This window comes from Coregonus clupeaformis, unplaced genomic scaffold (genome assembly GCF_020615455.1).
Source record: "Coregonus clupeaformis isolate EN_2021a unplaced genomic scaffold, ASM2061545v1 scaf0658, whole genome shotgun sequence".
Lineage (NCBI taxonomy): Eukaryota > Metazoa > Chordata > Actinopteri > Salmoniformes > Salmonidae > Coregonus > Coregonus clupeaformis.
Window position 1 is genome coordinate 78,640 of NW_025534113.1, and position 11,221 is coordinate 89,860.

The 11,221-nt window shown below is 42.1% G+C and overlaps 2 protein-coding genes and 1 long non-coding RNA gene across 4 annotated transcripts; all 3 read left to right on the plus strand.

Moving 5' to 3' along the window:
- Nucleotides 1–1,964: 1,964 nt before the first annotated feature.
- LOC121555570 lies at nt 1,965–3,354 on the plus strand. Its single transcript, XR_005997946.1, has 2 exons — nt 1,965–2,257; nt 2,501–3,354. It is a non-coding gene; the product is annotated as an uncharacterized LOC121555570 (long non-coding RNA).
- A 210-nt stretch (nt 3,355–3,564) lies between these two features.
- LOC121548185 (zinc finger protein 2 homolog) lies at nt 3,565–7,875 on the plus strand. The gene is made up of 7 exons (XM_041859557.2): nt 3,565–3,743; nt 4,046–4,248; nt 4,547–4,639; nt 5,092–5,187; nt 5,452–5,562; nt 5,976–6,099; nt 6,219–7,875. The coding sequence occupies exons 1-7, from the start codon at nt 3,701–3,703 to the stop codon at nt 7,682–7,684; spliced, it is 2,136 nt and encodes a 711-aa protein (XP_041715491.2). The 5' UTR covers nt 3,565–3,700; the 3' UTR covers nt 7,685–7,875.
- Nucleotides 7,876–8,658: 783 nt separating this feature from the next.
- LOC121555580 lies at nt 8,659–10,930 on the plus strand. Of its 2 annotated transcripts, none has more exons than XM_041869428.2 (4): nt 8,659–8,963; nt 9,092–9,129; nt 9,858–9,909; nt 10,071–10,930. In XM_041869428.2, exons 1-4 carry the CDS (start codon nt 8,943–8,945, stop codon nt 10,809–10,811), a joined length of 852 nt encoding a protein of 283 aa, XP_041725362.1. In that variant the 5' UTR covers nt 8,659–8,942; the 3' UTR covers nt 10,812–10,930. The 2 variants fall into 2 exon arrangements, with proteins under 2 accessions (XP_041725362.1, XP_041725353.1); XM_041869419.2 differs by having other exon boundaries at nt 8,664–8,963; nt 10,035–10,929.
- The last annotated feature ends 291 nt before the right edge of the window (nt 10,931–11,221 follow it).

Genomic DNA, 11,221 nt, shown 5'->3' on the forward strand with positions numbered 1-11,221 from the left:
GTCCAGCGCAATGGCCTCTTGCTCGACGGAACAGTCAGAAACTGACACAGCTGATACTTTAATATCGAAGAGGAACAGCACGTCGGTGGTGTGGAACTATTTTGGTTTTAAAAAAGAAGATGCTGAGCAGCGTCAGGTGTTGTGCAGAGCATGCCGTGCTCCGATTGCTACTTCACGGGGTAACACTACAAACCTGTTTCAGCACTTAAAAAAATACCACAAATCAATGCATGACAGTTGTATGACCAAAATGCCGAGCATCAGTGCGCGAGACAAGCCAAATACCTCAAGACAGGGATCACTGACAGAAATGTTCGAAAGTGTCACTCCGTATGAACGTAATTCAAAACGGCACGGAGAAATCACTCGGACAATAACCGAGTTCATAGCCAAAGATATGATGCCTCTCAGCACGGTGACCAAGCCTGGGTTCATGGCATTAATACATACGCTTGATAAACGTTACAGTATACCCTCCCGCACATACTTCAGTCAGACTGCCATACCGGAGCTGTACAAAAAGTGCAAAGAGAAAGTCGCCGCGGAACTTAAAACGGTGGAGTTTTTTGCTAGCACTACTGATATGTGGTCAAGCCGCACAGCTGAGCCGTACCAGAGTCTTACAGTCCATTTTATTGATCAGAACTGTTGGATAAGTATGGCTGGCAGTGCCATACTCGTAGTGAACTTTAGTCTGTGTGGTGTGTTATTGTTGTGTACTTGAGATAAGTGAGGCTCATCTATTTTATATTATAATATTCAAATCGTTTATAAAAAATAGTTTGTCTAAATTAAAAGTGCATTTCTCATTTTTTATTTATAACTTTATTTACTTTGATTTTACAAAATATTTTCAAAGCAAATTCCTTGTTTCAGTTGTGTGAAATGTTACTGACTTGGGAGCAGTAAGATACATACAATTTAAAATTATTTTTTTCTTAAGACTACCTTTTGCACACAGTGTTTACAAAGTTCATGCCTTTGTTTAAATTATTTAAATGCACAGTGGCAAAGCCACAGATGTTTCTGTAATGAGCAGTTCAATAAAAATGTCATTTATTTCAAGTCATACATGTTTGAATTTAATTCTAACAAATAGACCCAGCCTATGGGAAAGAACATTTCACACTAAATGTATATACTATTGTGTTGGTCATATTTAAATCATTCATTATGTTTTGTAGGGGAAAAAGGATAAATAAATTAAATCGCATATTAAATCGCAATCGCAATATTGGGGGCAAAAAATCGCAATTAGATTATTTTCCAAAATCGTTCAGCCTTAGTGTCAACCTTATTGGCATGTGGCAGCAGTGTGTAGGAGGGAGGTTCCTAGGTGTGCAGAAGGGCATGAGACAAAGGAATGTGTAGCATTGGGGAAAGTAGTGGTATGTGTTAATTGTAGGGGTGCCCATGGGGCTGGGGATCAGAAATGTCCAGTGAAAGAGAGGCAGGTTGAGGTTTCCAGGGTTAGAGTAGTGCAGAAGTTGTCATATGCTGAGGCAGTGAAGAAAGTAGAGGAAGATGGGTCAAGGGGGAGGGATCCTGAGAGGAGTGGTGTGAGTAGTAGATCTGTACCAGTACAGAGGGATAAACCAACAAGTGATATACGTTTCAGTAAGATTGGATTTTTGGCATTTATATCAATGGTTATCAACTACACGGCAGGGATGGAACGTAAGTCGCAGAAAAAAGAGGTTGTGGTGGCAGCTGCAGAGAGGTATTTGGGTGTGCGAGACTTGACATCAGAAGAGTTACAGGGTGTGTTAAGTGGTGGTGTCCCATCCTTTCAGACTGTTGGCCTGAAGTAGGACTAAATAGATTTAAATAGTGGAGTATGGTATTTTTAGTTTGTCGTATTTTTACATTTTATTTTTCCGTTTTTTGTGAGTGTAGTGTTAGATGGTAGGGTATTTGTTGTATTTTAATTATGTTTTTTTTATCTAGCGAAGTATAAGGGAGTTATACTCCAGACTAGTAGGTGGCGGTAATGTAACATTTATTAGCTGCCAACCGCAGTTAAACCTCATCGAAGAAGAAGAACAACGAGTAAGAAATAAATAGGGCTACGATATCACTGGGGCGGTGCTCTTCTGTCCACACACTTCATGAAAATGGGTTCGGAAAGGAGTTTGGACCCGAAAGGAGCTTTGGTATCTTTACCAAAACACTCATACTGGTTTGACTTTTGGCTGTTTGTGGTGTTTGACATCGCATTTTTCCTCGTTATGTATTTCATAGTTCCGTAGCTAAAATGGTAAGTTTGAGTACTACTGCAAAACCCCAGATAGCTAGCTACAAATGAGACTTGCTAGCTATGGTGGCTAAGGAAGTGAGAGTGCCAGTAAAGTTTGTTGTGTTTGGGTAAACCCTGTGTATTTTTTAATTTAGGTAATTTATCATATTACAAAATATATACAAATAGCACATGTATATAGTTGCCCACTTGAACATGTGTATTCAAGAGAATTAATCATTTGTTGAATTGTGTCCCTTGCAGGAGTGACTTGGAATTCTAAACCTGAAGTGCTGCCCCCTTTAACCATGACCCCCTGTTGGCTGAAATGATTGATATTTAAAAAGGAGTGTTTACACCATTTGAGGTATATGGTTTACACGCCTCAACCAGATTGAAAAGCAGATTGGTGATTCAAAGTTGTTTAATTATATTGGTTGTCTTCCTTTGTTAGGCCTATGTTTTGTTTTTAACTGCCCACATTTTGTTGATATATTACCAGAGCCATATGATGGCGCAGTGTATTAGTTTAAATAAACTTTAAATTGAATAGTTTAACATTCAATAAAACAATGACTTTGGACCAATGTAGGTATTATATGGAATATTTACCAGTATTTGTCAGTATGTCCAGAAAAGTTCAAAATTGTGAGACCATAACATTTTAATATACCTGTTGTTGAAATCATGAATCAAGACAATGATTTGTGGTAGTCTGACTATTTCAAATGTGAAACTTAACTTCAAGACAACACCTCACTCTGGATAAAAGTGACTGCTAAATGACTAAATGATGTCACATGAACTGCAGGTTAACATGATGTAGCTAGTGGAACAAAGTGTACTCTCTCTAAAACGTGTATGTCTGGTTGGACATGAGACAAATGAAAAAAGGTGACTTTATTGAGCCACCTGAACACGATGATTGGAACAAGATTACAGCAATAAGGGAAAAGGGATGAAGAGATGTATTCCCGGCCTCTTGAACAAAGATCCTACTGAAACTGTATTGGCATAAACCGTAGATATGTAATTCCATGTTGTCTGGAATTAAAGTGATGTACACTGAGGTAATAAACTTCTGTAACTACAAATAAATGTGTTTATTTGTCACATTCTGAGATGTGCATAGAGTAATCATATTTAATCATATAATTTGGACACCGTATGTTTTATACAAATATTTGTTTTTGTATCTGTGTTTTTTTGTGGTAGCATAGTAAATAAAGACAGCTAGATGTCGTCTGGTCGGTAGGTGGCAGTATAAGCGCCTTTTCCCATTGATGGACCAGAGAGGAAGAAAACTTTCCCGGAAGATAACAAAAAAAGAAGAGGCAGGACGCTAGCCTGCCAGATAGTGGATAAGCGAAACTGTTATACCCCTACAAGTCTTTCTGGGTTTAATATAAACCAAACTAGTTAATCATTTAAGTTATTATATAAGTCACAACTCAATTATTCATAATGATGGAAATCTGTGTCACGACAAAACCATTGGAGAATGCAGGTTCGTTTAAAATAAGTAGCTAGCTAACGTTGGCTAGCTAGCAACTTGTGGCTAGTTGTAGCAAAGAGACAGGCTGTCTAGGGTGGACTAGTCATTGGGGTAGACTAGCTACTAGATAGATCGAATAGATAAGATAGTTGGGCAACTGATTCACATTTTAGCTACATCTTTATTTTCTAGCGTCTACTCAAGTTATGCAGCAATGTAACTTTATGCCTCCTAACGCTCACTACCACAAATTATTGTCCCAATATGGTCTCATATCCCCTTCACCAAACTCACTGACCCATTTTTGCCAGTAGATATCTTCCTCCCGTTATCCTCTTTGCGACTGTTGATACCACCTCTGAGGCTGCTCTCTGCGGCCATGTGGCAAGTAGCGCAACGAAGGGATGTCATGGATTATGAGAAGCTAGAGGAGTTTGTCGGCCTTGTGACAGCGACAGTTCCAGACCTGCTGAATGAGAAACAGAGGGCCAAGCTCCTTCTGCGGCTGCGAACAAGGGTTAGTAGCGAATACATGTAAGGATAGATGTTAAGGATGTTGTTTATGTAAACTGGAACCCCTAACAGCAGTAGTTTTGACAGTGTGTTTAGAGCTATCTCTGATTCTTTATCTTGGGGTTTATGTAGCTGCTGATCGGTTATGGTTAGGTCCTGTACATTTTCCTGATTGCATGTGGGCTGTCCATGGTTCTGATCGGTTGGGTTCTGTCTATTGTACCGATTGCACAGATTCTGTCGGTGGTCGTCATTGGTTGGGTGCTGTTGTCTACTTTCTTGAATACTGTTATTCCTTTCAGGTGATACTAGAGTTGTGTTCCGCTGATCATACAGCCAATATCCAGATCATCCAACCCCACCTGGACAGAATTCGACCCCCTGGACACACAGGGGCAAGTGATGATACTCCGTGGAGGACAACTGTTCAATTTGGCCAGGGGCCATATGTATCAAGCTTCTCAGAGTAGGAGTGCTGATCTAAGATCAGGTCCCCTCTGCCCTTGTAATCTTATTCATTGTGATATAAAAGGCTAAACTGATCATAAATCAGCACTCTTACTTTGAGATGCTTGATGCATATGGCCCCTGGGCTTCATGGAACCGCCATTGCCATTCCTATCATTTGAAATGTGCTTATTTATATCATTTATTTGCGAAGGATAAGATACAATTAAAACATTGACATATTGAATAAACAACCGTCAGATCCTTTGCACCAATTTCCAGTGCTTGCTCCTATATGTCAAGGCCATCAAGGACTGCAGTGTTGCTCCCTCTTACTTTCAGGCCTGGGTGACGGTGGTTTACTCTTCCCTTATCACTGAGTGTGACTTCTATTTCACAGAGTGGAGATGCTGAGGTGGATGCAGAGGAGGCCATCTTCCTGGAGCTCATCCAGACTCTGCTGAAAGACCCAGCGGAGAGAGAACACTTCTTCCAGGTCAGTCTGCCTCCATCATATGTTAATGTCCGTCTTCTCTCACTAGCTTCCTGGTTCTGTTTAGTTACCAAAGACAATATTTACAGTCCTTGGAATTATATTCCTCCGGAGGGAAGTTTCCCCTAGGTACAGATCTAGGATCAGCTTCCCCGTCCCCAATCTGACCTTGACCATCAGTGGGGTAAATGCAGAACTGACCCAAGATTAGTATCTAGGGACAGATTCACCCTACACCAATTATATCCCCATCTATCTTGATTGCAGGAGGTGTTTCCAACGGAGTACGGCGCCAACTATGACACAGATATGCAGCTACTTGTGTGGGAATTCCTCTCTAAACTGGAGAAGATACTGCCAGTACCAGACCTTGGACAGGTACCAAAGTAACACTTCACCAAGTCACCTTCAGCTGCGTTCAAGTCACCTTCTGTTTTTGTATTGTGTATTGGGAAAATAGTGCCGTGCTCACCAGGATGCCAACATTAGACTGGTTAAGTTATAGGAGGGTAATATATCTTCTGTATCTTATTAGGAGAAGATATCCAAGATGTACTGTCACTTTCTGCACATAACCTCTGCCTTATAGCCACCCTGGGGCCACATTGTTAGCCCGAGGTGCTAGCCAGTGGCTTCTCTGGGTTTCTTGAAATGGGCCTAGCATTGTGTAACTTCATCAAAATATAGTATGATGTGGGGCATTTTTATAAAATAGTTCAATTTAGGGAGAAAGAAACATGTAAACTTTCCAGCATATTGTCACTCACTTGTTTGTATCTCTGCTCCTATAGACTGTGTCATGGCTCAGTTCTGCCCCCTCTGTCCTGGATGAGTGTTTGCAGGCCCTCTCTCAACCAGAGGACCTGAAATCCCTGCTGCAACACCACACATGTCTTGAGAACTTGGGCACTCAGAGTAAGGAGGAAATACTGAATGTGGAGACTGGTATGCCCTGTAAAAACAACCACCTAATGCTTGTGCTGCCCCTGCCTCACTATTAGTCTCCCTTTCTTCTTCCCATTGTATTCCTTCAGGTCACACCGTTGAGATGTCTTCCCAGGTCTTTGCCTGTTCCCAGTGCCCATTCTTTCACATGCAGGAATCCTACCTCCTCCAGCACATTGAGCGAAATCACCCAGAGGAGTACAGCAAGCTCCAGAAAACTGAAGAGAAATCAGCGCCTCCCAGGAAAAAGTTCCCCCGTCCTGAATTCCCCAAGCCTTTCCCTATCCATGCAAGCTCTGAACCCGGTGCGCACACGTGCCACGAGTGTGGAAAGACTTTCACACGCTCGTCAGACGTGACCAGGCATCAGCGCATTCACACAGGGGAGCGTCCGTACACCTGCAAGGAGTGCGACAAGGGTTTCAAAAACTCCTGGGATCTGACGAGGCATCAGCGGATTCACACCGGGGAACGCCCATATATCTGCCCTCAATGTGGCAAGGGGTTCACCCAACTAGGCCTACTATCACTGCACTTCACAAGAACACCTTGTGGCCAGAGTGCTGATCCCCCGCTACAGTCCACAGAGCAGCAGGAGGAGGAGCCAAACGACAAAGGGAGTGGTCAGTACAAGTGCCAGAAATGTGGGGCTAGCTTTGACACCATACTAGAGCGGCTGAAGCATAGGCAAACCCATGTGGTGAATCGCCAGTACAAGTGTTCCCAGTGCGAGAAGATCTACGGCCGCCCATCTGACCTGAGGAGACATCAGATGAAGCACACCGGAGAGAGACCCTTCCCCTGCGCAGAGTGCGGCAAGGGCTTCACTCACGTGTGGCTGCTGAACAAGCACCGGCAAATCCACACCAAGGAGCGGCCATACCCGTGCCCGGAGTGTGGCAAGAGTTTCACCCAGTTACAGATACTGAACAGACACCAACTGATTCACAACGGGCAGAGGCCTTTCCAGTGCTCCTACTGCGAGAAAAGCTTCACTCAGCTCGCGGGCCTGACAAGACATGAGAGGATTCATACAGGGGAGAGGCCATATCTCTGCACCGTCTGTCAGAAGACCTTCCTAACACATGGGGAGCTGGTAAGACACCAACGCAGCCACAGCGATTTCAGACCATTCTCTTGCTCCCAGTGTCCCAAGAGCTTCAAAACCAAGCGTGCACAGAGTGAACACATGAATACCCACACAGGGGAGCGACCGTTCTCGTGCGCACACTGTGGGAAGGAGTTTGCTAAGTCTACTTCACTCATAAGACACAATCTGATGCACACAGGGGAGAGACCGCATCAGTGCACTCAGTGTGGCAAGACCTTCCTTACCTCTGGGGAGCTGCTCCTCCACAGGCGAATACACACAGGGGAGCGGCCTTACCCGTGCTCGGTCTGTGAACGGAGGTTTAGGTGTTCATCAGACCTGACCATGCATCTGCGGACACACACAGGGGAGCGACCATACTCCTGTCTGTTGTGTAAAAAGTCCTTCTCCACGTCAACGCGTCTCAAAAGGCACCTGCGCACTCACATAGGGAAAGGTGTGTAATCATGGCGAGAGCCTTTGAAAATATTGTCAAGTATATTAATTTATTTTCCAAATCATGTTTATGGACTGCATTACAGAATAGTATAAGGAGACATAATATATGCATTTTACTAAGAAACTCAGCCTTACAACACGCCTCTATTAAAAAATAAAAGAATGCCTTCAATTCACATTAAACATTTTAATTTCAACACTTGGTGTGGAATTCTTCTTGGCTGATCTCGCTTTTGTATGTCTCTGTTAACATTCCCACACATAAATGTTGTACACGCACATTTCCAACAGCAGACCTGTTAGATCAGCTCACTGCCCGTAAACTAGTCAACTGAAAAACAGTATGATGCTCCCTCCCTGATCAGATTGCGTTCCTGTTTCGCTATGAAGTACTGCACCAAGCAAGGTTGATGTGAAATAATTATAAATGGAAAGGTAACCTCAGAAATGGGTAAAGCAATGTGAGAAACTTAGAAATAAGCAACGATCATTTAAATGATCATTGGGCACAATGGTAAGGTAATTATAACCTGAAGTTGAGTTGACAAAATTAAATTCTAACACAACTACACAAATAGGCTACTGATATACTACTAGGTTTTTTCTGATAATGACACAACCAATATCAATGATGAACATGTAAAATTTAAACATTTTATTTAGAATGCTTAGGTCATCAGTCTCTGTCGCGTCGTTATCATTGTTCAACTTCTACAGATGCCGCAGCATATTGATGTCCAACTGATGCTCAGTCTTTCTGAACAGGGGGGGCCTAATGAATCAGGAAATACGATGACATTGCTAAAGTAGACAAAATTAGTAGAACACAAAATTGGCATCATTATGATGTCAAGTTTACTTTAGAGAGATGGCAATGTTGCCATGAGCTAGTGAAATTCGTCAGAAAAAGCTAGCAATGCTAACGTTATGCTAACTAAAATGTCGGTGCTCTCCCCTCAATCGTAGCTAGCTAGTTAAAGTTATACTGCATCTAAAGTCAATCTGGCGACATTACAATGATGACAAAAGCTTGTCCTACTAATTATTTGCCTCCTTTTGAAATGTAATTGTGTTTCTAAGCACAGTAATGCACTTCATACGAGATCTCCAACACCAAGATCACATTGAGTAGAATGCTCAGCTGGGCATTAGTTCTAAAACGAACGTGCAACGTAGGAATATAATTAAACTACGTCATGTTATGACACGACATTTGCCGTGTTTAACTGTGTTCAATTTGTTTTGAATGTAAGCAACTGCTACAATGCCGAAGAGAGGGAGAAAGGTATGTCGATAACCTATATTTTTTACAGCTACAAAACTAGAATTTCTTACCGGATAAGATACTGTAGAAGTCATGTTTCAAACGGTGCTAACTTGTGTGTGTATTTGTTTCTTTTAACATGGAACTAGAAGAAGAGGTCAATCCCCATAACCATCGAGAACGCCAGGTGAAATGACATTAGAAAACTGAGGCCCACATAGATAGTATTTAATTCTAATATCTAATTCTATGTTTAGGCCTATATGAAATGTATTCCCAGAAAATAATCAAATTAATTATCAAAAATTGACATTCATGTCATATGAAACCCTAGCTGACTAAACTCAACTCTATGGTGAAGGACATTTCTGATGAACTCCACCAACAGAGTGGAGCAGAGACCAGTCAGGCTTTGTGGAATTCAGCTCTGACTACATTGATTCGCCCAAGGTCAATATTTAAAAAAAAAATAATAATAAAACGCTTACCTTGTACCTATGTTTGTCCTTTGTAGTTGTGTGCCTCTCTTTGTTTGCTGAAATCCATACTTTTTCAATAAACGTTAATCAAATACAGCCACCTACTGTTTCCTTAAGATTCAATTGGCACATTTGTACTGAGTTGCCATCTTAGAGCAACAGCAATGAGCAAACAGTCAGTGGTTGTATTTGATTAGCGTTTATTGAAAAAGTATGGATTTCAGCAAATAAAGGCACGCAATTACAGAGGACAAACGTAGGTACAAGGTAAGGCTTTCATTATTTACATTTTTTGAAGTATTGATCTTTTGGCGAATCGATGTTGTCGGAGCTGGATTCCACAAAGCCTGTTCATCAGAAACTTCCTTCACCATGGAGTGGAGTTTAGTCAGCTAACACATAGCTGACTAAGACCTATATGGTCATATATCTGCAGGAACAATGAGAAGACACCTGACTCATTACGCCATTACGCAGGAACATTTGTGGTGAGCCATCAACTGTGAACTATGCCTTTGCTCTGTGTATGTGCTTTCACTGTATAAACATTTGCCTTGACTTTGTATTAATAAAACTGCATCATCTTAAACATACATCTTGCATTTACTTGTAGGAATGCATTGCCCAGTCAACCACTGCTTTCTCTCAGGAAGATGTTTCCGGTGTAGGCCTACATACCATCTTGGGGAAGACGGCAGAGGGCCTTCTCCAAAAAGTGTGCGGAGGGGTCTCAGGCGTCCTGAACAAATATTTGTTTGAGGCGGGGGCGTTGTCTGATTCGGTCATCCCAGTACATCTCTTGCCTGTAGCTCCAAATGGGGACAATCAGAAAATGGAAAAAAGATGGCAGGACTGCACTGAGGAGGACTGTGAACTTATAATTATCCGACTGACAGGGACTGTAATTATTGCCATGTTGGATAGCTTTATGGAGAGTTGCAGGACGGACACCACACACAGTTCATTCGTAGAAGAACTGGGGCTCACTGTGGAAATGGAAAAGGTCATACGTGAAGTAGCGGAATGTGCAGCAAACGCCACAACCACCGATTTCAGTCAGTTCACTGTCGGAGGAGTTCCTCTCTTTCAGAGACCACTGAGCAATCTCTCTTCTGGGCCCAGTCAACCAGCACACCCCCAAAATGCCTTGCCAACATTCACTGTTCCCACACCTGTTTCAAAGGTGAACTCAGCCAGTCCCAAATCCACTGGCTCAGGGAAAGGGTCCTCACAAGTTAGGAAGCCAAGACAATCAACAGAAGGAGTTCAGAGACTCTCCGAAAGGCAGCAGGACCCAGGGGAGGAGATCACATCTCTAGTGATTGAAACCCTTCTACGGTCTGTTGCTGATTTAGGCAGGCATGGACTTCTGCCAAGCTGCACCCAGTAGACAGGATGGCCCCTTTTTTATGGTGATGCAGAGAACAAATGCTTGAAGCCAATTCATAAAAGCACTAATTAAACAAATATGTTGTTAAAAGGCGAGTCAGCAGTTTTATTTCTATGGCAACAAAGACATGAAATAAAGTCAAATGTACTACTGTTTTTTTTTTTTTTTATGAAAGCCTTATGAAGGGATGCATCACAGAACTTTGTGTTAAAAGATGAATGTCAGTTACAGAACCAAGTATTGAATGTGAAATGGCAGTGCAGATATCATCAACAAAATAATGTTTAACCAAACTGTTCCCAGACTCCATCCAAGAATACATTCAGGTCACCAGATGGTATGCTCCTCTAGAAGAATAGCAATGATTATAGCAAGCAACACTGTATGAAAGCTCATATAGCCTAATAAAA